General features: G+C 38.6%; 1 protein-coding gene across 2 annotated transcripts in view; it reads left to right on the top strand.

Moving 5' to 3' along the window:
• mpzl1l (myelin protein zero-like 1 like) overlaps nt 1-13,969 on the top strand; it is a 40,010-nt gene that overhangs the window by 12,289 nt on the left and 13,752 nt on the right. For both annotated transcript variants that reach the window (XM_080833683.1, XM_080833682.1), the window contains exons 3-4: nt 2,403-2,616; nt 2,837-2,966. In XM_080833683.1, coding sequence (XP_080689809.1) covers nt 2,403-2,616; nt 2,837-2,966 — 344 coding nt within the window. The remainder of the gene's footprint in view (nt 1-2,402; nt 2,617-2,836; nt 2,967-13,969) is intronic.

Here is a 13,969-nt window from a genome sequence, read left to right as displayed (position 1 = left end):
GCCTAGTTCTAAGAGGACATAAAGGGCATGCATATCATCACTTTCAATGTAAACAGAAAGTCACCAATGTGACACAATTCCTTCACTGGTCGCATGGTGAGATGCTGTTAGGACACAGTGTCATTCACTTTAAATTCAATTATATTTATATATCGCCAAAACAATACAATTGTCTTAAGGCGCTTTACGGCTCAGTGCCTAGAACCCCTTAGAGCAAGCATAATGGCAAGAGGGGCAAGGACAAACTCCCTGTTAATCAGTGAGGAACCTTTAGCAGCATTGGGTAAATGATTATATATATATTAGTGGTGGGCATAGATTATTTTTTTTTAATCTAGATTAATCTCACTCTAATCTTGGAATTAATCTAGATTAAAATGGCTCATTTGAATTGTTGTTTTCATGTAGCCCTGGCAACTAGCCGACATAAATAATATGCACATGAAATTAAACTTGTTGAACTCACCTCAACATGTCTTACAGTCATTAACCCACCATGGGCAATGCTGAAATCACTGTTACAGATAGTACAGCGTGCAAGACTGCCATTGTGATTTACTTTTATAAGACAGGGGTACACCTTTGTATAGTCTGTTGTAAAACACGCTCAGTCACTTGGTCCCTCTCTGTCGTGCGCGCGCTACACAGATTCTAACGCGGTTTGGAGCATGTCTGTCTCGTGTGCCCGTTCTTGCTCGCTCGCTCTAGATTCCGGGAGATTTTAAGTAATTTGTGGGCATCTGGGAGTCGTTATCAATATGCGGGAGACTCCCGGAACTTCCGGGAGACTTGGGATGTCTGAGAACTGTCTCTTTTTTTATCCTGGAAATAATAAAGTGATCTTGAAAGACTGTATGACCCACACAAATTCTTGTCGTCGTGAAATCAAATTCGTTCAGTTCATCTATTACAATTTGTATAACATCTGAAAAGGTCAACAGGCATAGGATATTTTCATCTTTTGGTTCTTGAAAAAAACCGCTGTGGTTATTTTTCCTTCTTCTCTGCCTTTGTGTGGCAGAAAAATCACCAACTCAGCCGGTAGACAGTTGTAGCCTATATCTGATCACTATCGTTACCTCTACAGGCACAGGCAGACTACCAACTCCTCTTAAGACCCAGCGATCCATTAATGAAAGGGAGCGAGCCAAACATTTAAATCATAGCTCCTCTCTCCAACAAGCACCACACATTGCAAACTACAGTGATTGGGTGCGCCGCTTTAATTTACCCGTGTAGAACGTTGCGTCGTTAGATTAGTCAATTAATCGAAAAAAAGGTCGATAGATGAATCGATTACCAAAATAATCTTTAGTTGCAGCCCTAGTTGCGTTGCATTAGTACCGCTTTTGGCGCTCGGGTGTAAAATCATAATAAATTCATATCTAAAAAAAAAATTCAGCACCGGGTGGGCGCAGGGGTGGCCAGGGACATGTCTACAGGGGCAAAATCGCTAAAGGGGCAAAAACGCTATAGTTTACATATGCACGGCGAATTTTAAATAAAGACGGCGCCGCCAGTATATTTGAATCCAGCGATATACATGTAATGCTTAATGCTCTGGTTTCTCTTATGTAAGTTCAAGTTTCTTAAATATGGGCTCTTTTTAAAGGTAATTCGATGGTGCATGGAGCCAGCTAGGTGTCAGTTTTGAATTTGACCCTGAAAACCGGCAAAAACGCTATAGTTTACATATTCACGGCGAATTTTAAATAAAGACTGCCGCCGCCAGTATATTTGAATCCAGCGATATACATGTAATGCTTAATGCTCTGGTTTCTCTCATGTAAGTTCAAATTTCTTAAATCTGGGCTCTTTTTAAAGGTAATTCGATGGTGTTCTTATATCGTTTTTGGCAAGTTAACGTATAATAAGCGGGATAATGTATTGTCCGTTGGTCATTCTCCAAAAATAATTCCCTCCAGGACGAAACAACACCCTCCGCTGCGCGTCGGGGTGTTGTTTGCCCCGTCGGGAATTATTTTTGGAGAATGACCTCCGGACAATACATTATCCCTTACTTAACGCGTTAATCGCGTTCACATTAATCTCATAGATTAACGCGTTAACGCTGACAGCCCTAATATATATATATATATATATACACACACAAATATTATATGGTATGATGCATACAAAAACAGCTTAGTGGGTAATCAGTGTGCTAATAGGGTTACTGTTACAGGGTTAAGAAGTAGGAACAGAAAAGTCAGTGGTGGCAATCTAAATATATATTGCGTAAATAAATACTAGCATAGGCTTTATGTGTATTATTTGCATTAAAAGCTCTCCAGAGTAACTAAAGTGCAATTTTGCTGAGTGTGTTGAGTTGTGATTCAAGATTAAGTAAGTAGTGGTTCCAGCAATGCCTTATAAATGTTCCATTTTGTTGCTCTTTGCAGTTCTTCTATTATGCTGGCGGCAATTCATACCCAGGATCTCTTGCTCAGTTTCAAAAACGAGTAGTTTGGGCAGGGGACCTGAACAGAAAAGATGCATCAATCGAAGTTGCTCAGATGCAGTTTGGTGACAATGGCACATACGAGTGTGACGTGAAAAATCCACCAGATATTACAGGATCTGCATCACAAATAAAAGTTAGGGTTGTTATGAAAGGTGAGTTCAATATAATTATTGTCTTGTTTATGTTCACAAAATATTGGGAATACTTCTCAAAGCCCTGTATATTAATCCTGGTAACTGTGATGCATGTATCAATGTAAAGAATAAGTGACTGAATGCTGTCTTTCAGTACAGTTGGCATAGTTAGCATTAGTTGTAGATGTTGTGTCTTTCTCTGAGTAGTCTTCTAACACCATTGATCTTTATTTTTCAGAGTCCCTACCTCAAACCAGCTCAGCTATAATTGCTGTTGGAGTGATAGCAGCTGTTATATGTCTCATCATCATTGCAGTTGTCACTTATTTGATGATAAGGAGGCAGGAGCCAAGTCGTGACTATGATGGGTAAGCTATTTCAAAAAGGCAATTTTATGATAGGGGCTGGAAAGTATGTTACAAATATGGCTCTGAGTTATCTGTTGCTGAAAGCCAGGTATAGGGCAGTTTTAGCCAAAGAGTCCTTTCAGCCTTCAAATAACTTGGTTTTGACCAATAAAACTTTGAGACCCAAGTTTATTTAACACCAAATCATTCAGCATAATGTTGCCGTCATTCATAGCACTTTCAAGGTTGCAAAAATGTGAAAATCTTTGGAAAGAGGAAGAAATCTCAGGAAGCCAAATCCAGGCCAACTTTAGATTGTGTATGGTTTTTGCTGTTTATAGCTAAATTCATAGCAAATCAGTTACTAGGCTTAGTAATGGGAAAATAGCATTTGGCATAGTTTGGTCAATTTGAAAGCAGAAACCCTGACTAAATACACATTTAACAAAAATGAAGTGCTACCTGGCCTTTACAAAACATCAAGCCATTATTGGAAGGTTTAGGATCCTAGTTTGTGTTGGTGAAACGGCCTGTGTTCATCAGGCAGGTTATGCTGGACTCCAGTGGTGCCCACAATATCCACCGAGTAGAGAGTAGCCTTGCATGTGATTATCAGAACAACATTCCTAATAGTGATTTTGGATGTGATTTTGGATGTGATTTTGAATGTTTAATGTCTGTTGAAGACCTACACAAATTTCTTAAAATAGCCATATTTGCCTGGCTGCTGCATATTCTGCACATCATGTTGTTCATTAATGTAATACTGCACCTCAGTGCAGATGTTGGGCTGGTCTTCCTAGGAACAAAGCACTTTTCATGGTCACATAGTGGTGATACTGGTGTTAACTGGTGTTTACTCATGATTTTGTTATTGTTCATTTTATCAGTAATAAGACTTTACAGACTTTTAACTTTGTATCCTTTGTTTGGCAAGGGTAAACGTTTCATCTGCATGTTACACTGCTTCTTTGCTACATCAGCGTGACCTCAGCTAAAATGGCACAGTCCAATACAACCAGCCCATTAAGTGTATTGGATTGGGGGGGGGGGGGTTATGATGTGAAAAGAAGTGCATCATCTTGTCGTTTGGTGCCTTCTCCAGCCTACCTGCAAGGCCTATGCGGTCACATGCCAATTAACTACTACCACAGACACTTTCTGCTGTTCATGTCACATGCTTTGTATGACGTTAATGAGGTGAAGTCAAAGTGGAAGTCCCTTACTAGCCTTCTAATCTTTTTTGTTGTTAATCTATTTGCCAACACACTCACAGCCCTTTTGCATGGAAACTAAGTGTTTGAACCTTCCCCTTTATGTCTTATTGCTTGATTTCAAACAAATAGGCTAACAATTGTTAATGCCTTTCTGTATGACTCAACTGAAATGCCAAGACCAAAAACCTTGTAAATTGATATTTATTATGAAAATGGATAGATAGACTTCAGTTGGCCTCCTATCTGTACTGCAAGTACTGAGTTGTAAATGAAAAAGTACATAAAACATTAAAGCCTGATCATCTCGACGTTGCCCCACAAAAGTGCCAAGTCCTGCAGTAAAATTCCCACAGTGCTAGTTTTCTTTAAGATAGTTGTAAAGGTTTTAACTTCTCAAAAGTCAGTCCTGCCTCTTGTGCTTAGAGGAGAACAAGAAGTAACTCACGAGATGGTCACACTGGTAATTTCTCCAAAACTAGGGGCCCAATCTCAAAACTGAAATAGCTACATTGTGTGACACAAACCTGTGTCAACATCCTGTTTACCTTTAGACAAGGTCACCCGAAACTTGGCTTAACATAGCTTCTCCCCTACCAAAGGTAAACTGTGTCATACCACTTTTCATGTGATGTTTTGACCGTGGGTATTTGCAATTACTACATATTCTTTTATGTTAGTACTACATTTACTAGCTTTAAGATTTAGCCACAATGGGTCACCGGTGTGGGGCAAGTTGTGTTGACTATTCAAAGCCCTGGCAGGTTTTCTCCCCTTAGTTGGAGATGATGCAACTAATAGGGAACATCAGTGGGTCAGCAGACAATCACTTTGGTTCATTGGAAAGTGGTCCTGTGTGGGAGGAAAGAAAAGTCCGGTGCAGAAAGTGTCCAAGTTGAGTTTGGGAGAGAAAGAGGGCAACTAAGCATGACATTAAACATTCAAACGACTCATCAGATGAGAACAAGCGTTTATGCCGCGTCTGTCAAACTATTTTCAAACAGCTGGCCAAAAGACTCTTGCCAAGTTCAGTTATTGTAAACAAATACACCACTACAACCATAGAGATATAATGAATACTGGCAATACATACTACTTGTACACAATCCATTGGGTCTTCTGATGCTAGCCAGGTACAGTGAATAACATAATATAGGCTCTGCTTCTTAATGCTTGTAGCCTACTTACCTGTGGATTTTTTTTGAATGCGAAAACTATTTAATTTTTATACAAGTTGTGTTTACAGTGCAGTAGGCTACAAAATATTTTGTATTTAAACATAGGCCTTCTGCTGGGTAATCTTTGAAAAGATTTCATAATGTGAGTCTTCCTAATTTTTTAAAACAGCTGTTAATTAAAAAGTTTAAAGGCAAACATTTGAGTTATTGTATTTATGAATAAAAAAGCATGAAGGACAAGATGCATTGTGACTCATCAAGGATCGTCTGATAATCAAATCATTGCTCTCTGAATAGTAATCGATTCATGAGGCCAGTGATGATTGACAAATTTTCAAATGTAATACAGTGCCTTGCATAAGTATTCACCCCCTTGGATGTTTTACCGTTTTATGGCTTTTATAAATCAGTCATGGTCAATATAAGTTGGCTTTTTGGACAAACAAAATCACAAAATAACTCTCTTTAATGTCAAAGTGAAAACAGATTTCTACACAGTTAGGTAAATTAAATAAAAATATGTAACGGAAATAAGTGATTGCATAAGTATTCACCCCCTTTAAATAGACTGACCTAATTCAACAGAGGTCCAGCCAATTGGTGCTAGAAGTCTCACAATTAGTGAAATGGGGATCAGTGTGCAGTGAATGTGTCTCAAGTGATTGTAGTATAACGACACCTGTGTCTGGAAGTTCCATTCACTAAGTAATCAGTATTCCTGGCTACTGTTACACCATGAAGACCAAAGGTCACCCTAAGAAACCCAGAGAAAAGGTTATTGAAAAGTATAGGTCAGGGGAAGGATACAAAAAAATGTCAAAGGCACTTAACATTCCCTGAAATTCTGTTAAATCCATCATCAAGAAATGGAAGGAATATGGCACATACAGTCCCGCTCAGCAGTATTGGCACCCCTAGTGAATATGAGCAAACAGGGTATGAAAAAATATGTCTGTGCTGTTTATCCTCTTGGTGTTTCACTCAAAATATTCACAAAAATCTTACCTTTACATTGAAGTTAAATTATTGTACGAGAAAACAACGGTTGAGATTAAATAAATATTTTTTACAAAAACATGTGTACCACTATTATTGGCACCCCTAGAAAAATCTTATAATTGAAATCTAACTGAAGTATATTTCCAGTCATGTTTTACATTTTTAAGTTTACCTGTTTAATTATGAACTCTAAAGAGGTTAACCATGACTTCCTGTTCCACTGATGTACAAATATGAGATGACACAGGCCAAATTCCATTAGTCATTCATCACAATGGGAAAGACCCAGGAACACAGTGACGATGTGCAATAAAAAGTTGTTGAGCTGCACAAATCAAGAAATGGACACAAGATAATTTCGTACCAGTTGAAAATACCCATTTCCACTATCATGGAAATAATAAAGAAGTTTAAAGCGTCAGGTGATGTTAAGAATCAGCCTGAAAGACGACGTGTGTGTACATTGACCCCACGCACCGTGAGGAGGATGGTTCAACTGGCAAAATAATCTCCAAGGATCACAGCTGGAGAATTGCAGACATTAGTTGAGTCTTGGAGTTAGAAAGTCTCCTAAACTACCATCAGACGCCACCTACATCACCACAGGTTGTTTTGAAGGGTTGCCAGAAGAAAGCCTCTGCTGTCAATCAACAACAAACTAGAGTGCCTACAGTTTGCCAAATGGAAGTCAGACTTTCAATGGGACTGAGTTAAATGGTCAGATGAGAGCAAAATAAAGCTCTTTGACAAAAACAACAAAGGTGGGTTTGGCGTAGACAGAAAGATAGCCATACAGAAAAGCACCCCATACCTACTGTGAAGTATGGTGGCCGATCTTTGATGTTGTGGGGCTGTTTTTCTTCCAAAGGCCTTGGACATCTTGTTAGGATACATGGTATCATGGACTCGATCAAATACCAGCAGATATTAAATGAAAACCTAACCGCCCCCTCTAGTAAGCTTAAAATGGGCCATGGTTGCCATGTGTTCACCAACCTTATCAGGCATTATAGGAGAAGACTCAGAGCTGTTATCTTGGCAAAGGGAGGCTGCACAAAACATTTAATTAAGGGGTGCCAATACCTGTGCACACATGTTTTGAAGAATAATATTTATTTAATGTAAAAAAAAACTTTTTCTCTCAATTATTTTACCTCAATGAAAAGGTAAGATTTTTATGAATATTTTGAGTGGAAGACCAAGAGGATAAACAGCAAAGACATATTTTTTCATAGCCTGTTTGCTCATATTCACTAGGGGTGCCAATACTGCTGAGCGGGACTGTAGATCAGGCCGTCCTTACAAACTGAGTGACCATGCAAGAAGGAGACTAGTAAGAGAGGCCACCAAGACACCTATGACTACTCTGAAGAAGTTTCAAGCTTCAGCAGCTGGTATGGGAGAGACTCTGCATACAACCACTGTTGCCTTGGTTCTTCACCAATCAAGGCTTCTTGTAAGAGAGCCACTGTTGAAAAAATGCTCCACTTTGGTCTCATCAAACCACAGAACCTTCTTCCGCTTGACCATGGAGACTCCCACATGCCTTTTGGCGAACTGTAGTCGATCCTTTTTTTCAAGAGTGGCTCTCTTCCATAAGGCTTTGATTGGTGAAGAACCAAGGCAACAGTGGTTGTATGCAGAGTTTCTCCAATCTCAACTGCTGAATCTTGAAACTCCTTCAGAGTAGTCATAGGTCTATTGGTGGCCTCTCTTACTAGTCTCCTTCTTACACGGTCACTCAGTTCGTGAGGACAGCCTGATCTAGGCAGATTTACACATGTCACGTGCCACAATCCATCCATTTCTTGATGATGGATTTAACAGAATTCCAGGGGATGTTTAGTGCCTTGGACATTTTTGTATCTTTCTGACATTTTCTCTGAGTTGCTTAGAGTGATCTTGGGTCTTAATGGTTTAACAATACCCAAGAATACTGAATACTGACCAGTGAATGGAACTTCCAGACACAGGTGTCGTTATACTACAATCACTTGAGACACATTCATTGCACACTGATCCACATTTCACTAATTGTGAGACTTCTAGCACCAATTGGCTGGACCTCTATTGAACTAGGTCAGTCTATATAAAGGGGGTGAATACTTATGCAATTACTTATTTTCATTTCATATTTTTATTTAATTTACATAACTGTGTAAAAATCTGTTTTCAGTTTGAGATTAAAGAGGGCCTTTTTGTGATTTATTTTTGTCCGAAAAGCCAACTTATTATTATTATATTGACCATGACTGATTTATAAAAGCAATAAAAGGGTAAAACATCCAAGGGGGTGAATACTTATATCATAAACTATACATATAAATACAAAGAAAATAAAAAAAATGATAATACTTAGACAATATACAGTATGTAAGGGATAATGGGTGCTGAGGTGTTCCGTTATACGAAAATAGAGAGGAATATTTTCGTATAATGGGACACCTCAAAGGACATTATCCCACTTATACCCCGGTTGCCACACATGTAGTTAGGCGTGCATGAATAACCCACAAAGGACACATTTGGTTCAGTTTAAAAAGAAGCCAAGCTGTTTAGTTTATTTTGCCGGTAGGACCCCGTAAACAATTAATTACCACTATCGTACAATAGCTACTTACAGCGTCGGAAATTAGCGAGGGCAAAGGGCAAAACTGCCCCTAAGAAATATAGTTTTGCCCCTAAAATTACTAGGAGAGGGGCAAAAAATGCCCCCATAATTTTGTGTTATAATGATTTAATGAACGTGTCAAAAACATCGTAGCCTATATGACCCGGTCAGTTGCCATTAAATGTTTTGATTTTCGACTTGACTGATTGTTGCGTGAAGAACCGAACGTTCTAACTAAAAATATTTGGAGCGCTTCCTAATCAGACCTGTGTGACTGCGAGAGTAAGGAGAAATGAGGATCAGCGCAGTCTGTGTAAATTAGATTGGCCTGGGGTGGAGGACGACGACGACAAGAAAAAGACCAGATTTTTTTTTCAAGGCATGTCGGACTTGTGGACAACTAGTTGCCCAAGTCGTTGTCAGCACAGGCAAATGTTTCTGCTGACTTCTTCAAGGGGAGCGAAAACATACAGAAATCCATGGCCTTTCGTCACCAGGCGCCAAGCAACACGCCATCGCCTACGGTGAATGATAACTAGTGATAATACTTTTAGAAATGATTTAGTTCGGTTAAGCTAGTTAAATGTTAGTTAGCTAACGTTAGCTATCTCTGATTGTGCGTTAGCTACAAAGGCTTGCTTGCAAGCTAGTTTACTAGTCTTAACTGTATTTCCTGTAGGCCTACTATGGTAGGTATAACATGATTAAAGGTAACACAAAAATCCATAAATATAATGTGTTATTATTATTAAAAAAAGAAAGAAAAAAACGATTGTTAATAGTTGAATAATTAAATAATAATAATAACAAATAATAACCACAAAGAAATAAGAATAAACGTGAATATGATTGTGTAATTTACGTTGTCTGTTTGGTTTTTCTTCAAAAAATCTTAGAAAACACTTTGAATATGTAGACTAATGCCTAATAGTCTTATTATTGCCATTTAATGACAATTGTTCATATACTTTAAAGTAACACTATGCAACAATTTAACACTTTTTGAGGTATGGTTTTATAGGCAACTAGTTTTGGTACCATCCTCTAATTCATTTTGATCGCGTATGGTCATGTGAAGGACAGATCAAGACCTGTGTCTTTCCCACTAGCCATCAAAGATATGCCCTATGTAGTTCTTTGTAACGGGCTGGAACACCCTGCAAAAATGGAAGAAAAGCTTTCACATGCATGACATGCCAGGTACTGCAGAAATACACCAGTTAGTGTGTTGGCAAGCTTCTATCTGTGTCAGCTGGGCTGTTGGTGGTGGTTACAAGGTTTTTTGCATGCCTTTTAGGTAGTTAGCGTACTAGTTTTGGAACAGAATTCCGTATTGCTGCTTTAAGCCTAAATAAGTGTGTTTATTATTTTGAACAAAGGTTAAATGTTTTTCACAAGTTTCTAAAAGTGCCCCCAATTTTTTGTGAAATGCCCCTGGATTTCAGTAAGTGGGGGCAAAAATTGCCCCCTAAAAAATATGTAAATTTCCTACCCTGGCTACTTAGCATGCTAATAGCTAAGTGATCAAGCTATTCAGAAAAGTCGTGATTCATTTCCGACATGAAACACTTGTTTTTTTCTTGTAATCAACGACACAACGATCTTAACTAATCATCCGTTGCAAAAGACTCCAATTCTCACACATGCTGAACTGACTGGCAGGATATCGTCTCCATTCATTCCCGATGAGAGCGGGACGACTAACGACTGAGTAAAAACACACTGATGAGTTTTTTTTTTTTTTTTTTTCAAACATTGCCCTCGTGTGGTAAAATGTTTAATTGCTGCCACAAAGCGAATTCCATTGCATTCATTTAAGACTCACACTACGCAACAGAACATGCATTCGTTCTATCGATGAAAATAATGTCCTCAACGAAATTCTTAATGATCAATTAATCGATCGTCGATTAATTGTGCCCATCCCTAGTTGCAATACAAATTTAGCATATTCACCTGATACTTAGCGACTGTAGCTACAAGACTTACCTTTAACCAAACCTGATTTTGAATACAGCGGTAGGGGTAGTTAATAACTCACTTGATAAATACATCGGTTGGTAGATTAAGAAAATGTTACTAACGTGTTTTTACGTGAGTGAATGTAACGCTTGGCCAACTATTACCTCTGAATGTCAAAACACGTTGATATTTACAGCAGATATGCCATCAATACTTTCTCCAATATCATTTCATTTCAATTCATTGTCTTTAATAATTATGCTCTCTGTTATACAGGACTGTACAAACGTTTTAGACAACTAAGAATACTTGTTTACAGGTCATTTTCATCGTTTGGCTTACATATTTTTTTTTTTTTAAATGCACATAAACATGGCAGAACTATGACAGTGTACAGGATCTTTTATTTCAATGTGAGACATGAAGTGTCGGGTGATTGCAGGAAGATAGGTCTTCAGGTGAAGGGTCTCTGTATGCTGAGGATCCCTTGCTCCACTGCACTCTTCCTCACCATGGGTTGCTTTAAAAAATCTGCATGCAGAAAAGGAAGGGATACATGCAAACATCAATTAATATCAATTAATATTAATTAAATGTATGTAGTATCTTAGTTTTAAATAGAAGTAAGATCAGTATCATCATTGAATAGAATAGAGTATATTTATTTGTCATTGCACAAGTGCAACGAAATTGAGGTGGCAGCTCTCAGACTTCAGTGCTATTGAAAAATAAAAAAACAATATAACTATACAAATTTACACTATGAATACTCAGCTTAAGTAAAACAAGTTTGAAAAAAAAAACACAAGACATATTACACATCAAAGAGACAAATACAGGTTAGTTTGTGCATTGTTAAGTTCTATGATGGCTCTTGGATAAAAGCTGAGTGAATATTATATAGGTATTGGAAGGTAGAGCCTAGTGTGTCATAGTTTGGGAAAGGGGGGCAATCTAAAGTCTTGCCATCCTGGTGTAAGGAAGATAGGTGCCAGTCTTCGGGTGGAATGTCTTTATGCTGATGTCAGTCAAAATTCAATGATCTGTTAGATTCTGTAGAACTGCGGAAATATACAAAGCAAACTGCAAAGCATAAATTTGTTTTTAAAACCGGCTGACTAACACAATTCAAACCTGTTTAATTGAAAGCCCGCTCACCACGTCAAGGTACAGGTTATGAGTGGGGTGTTAGTGAGACAGGACAAGACAGAAAGACAAGGTTAATGAAAAAAAAAAAACATGCTTCCACAACAAACAAATCTGTGACAAAGACAAACACAGGGACATAAATAGATCATGCAGGGCAACAGGAGAGAAAACAAGTAACATCATGCATCACAATATTGATATGACATGCTGTACTTACCCTACATGCTCCTTTATGATAGAGACATGCTGTGCTTACCCTATGCGCACTTTTCTGTGGGGATACATGCATTTAAATTACCATTGCAATGTTTGCAACCAACAACCTGGAAAAGAAAGCACAGACACAGACGACCTAGACACAGACCACACTCTCTACAGGTAGATCAGACAGCTGCATGCCACACCCGGGATCTGTTATAGCACTCTTTCACAGTGCAACATACACTGCCTGCAACTTGCAACCTGTACACACAGATGAAATATATATATTTTTTATTACTATTATTATTATCGGCACAGACGACCTACAACCTGAGCACATACGCAGACCACACTCTCTACAGGTAGATCAGGACAGGCATTTGTTATTTAGTTTGGTAGTGTACTTATGGAGATATCAGTTGTAAGTTTATTTATTTTTTATTTTAGTTCTGCTGAGTGAGGAACAGCTGCATGTCACACCCGAGATCTGTTATAGCACTCTTTCACAGTGCAACATACACTGCCTGCAACTTGCAACCTGCACACACACAGATGAAATATATATATATATTTTATTACTATTATTATTGTTATTATTATTGGCACAGACGACCTACAACCTGAGTAACAGAGGAGGGCAGATAATCTATAATGATGACTTATTACCTCCAGCAAGGAGGTTATGCGATCGGGTCCGTTGATTTATTTATTTATTTGTCCGTCTGTCTGTGGACAAGATTTCTCAGAAACTACTGGGCGGATCTTTCTGAAATTTTCACAAGAGGTGGATCTTGGTCCTGGGACATCCCCTTTCAAATGTCAGGATGATCCGGATCCAGATCCTTGCTGGAGGGCAGAAATCTCGGATTGCTCTTGTTGTTATTATTATTGTAACGATGACTATTAATGGCACAGACGACCTACAACCTGAGTAACAGAGGAGACCTTACATTAACCTACAAGCACTCCTCCTCACCATCCTCACCATGGGTTGATGTCAAAAATGTACTCGCAGTTGAGAGGCCTTGCATTTCTACACATTCTTCCAAAAACATACCATAGTCCTCCTGAAGTTCAATTATGAAAAGGAAGGGATCCTTGGCACTACTATCATCCTCTTCCTGAACTGCTATAACTGCATTCTGACGGTCCTCTTCCTCCATGTTAAAATAACTCGGTTCAGAAACATTTCCCTTAAATCTATCTTTCTCCCGGCAGACCCATTCTCTAGCATAACCGATGTCATCAACAATAGATGGGACTAGGGCTGTCACGGTTGAGGAATTTTCACCGCGGTGAAAACAGGGGGCGCAATATCGCGGTATGCGATATTATTGCACATTTTTTTCCCCCCATGTATCTAGTGGCAAAGTGTGACGTATTCTCCATGGCAACTGGTTCCACACAAAACGTCCAGGCTATCTAACGTAGGCTAACGTGCTAACATTAGAAAGTTGGCAGTTTGCCACATGGGAAATCACTTCAACCATTATTGCTGGTTACAGTAACTGTGTTATTGGATAGTACAGTGTCTTTCTTGGTAACTTTTAAAAAATCGAAACAAGAAAATGCCGTTTAAGCGAGATAATGCACATTTAAATTCAAAACATTTAAATTCAAAACACACCCGTAACCGGAGTTTTGTCAGCGAACTTTTCGGACACAACGGAGCTGAAGGTTTGTGTGGAACCAGTTGCCATGGAGAATACG

Source organism: Sprattus sprattus (assembly GCF_963457725.1).
Source record: "Sprattus sprattus genome assembly, chromosome: 1".
Lineage (NCBI taxonomy): Eukaryota > Metazoa > Chordata > Actinopteri > Clupeiformes > Clupeidae > Sprattus > Sprattus sprattus.
The sequence above is the reverse complement of the archived record's forward strand: the minus strand, read 5'-3'. Positions and strand labels throughout refer to the sequence as shown.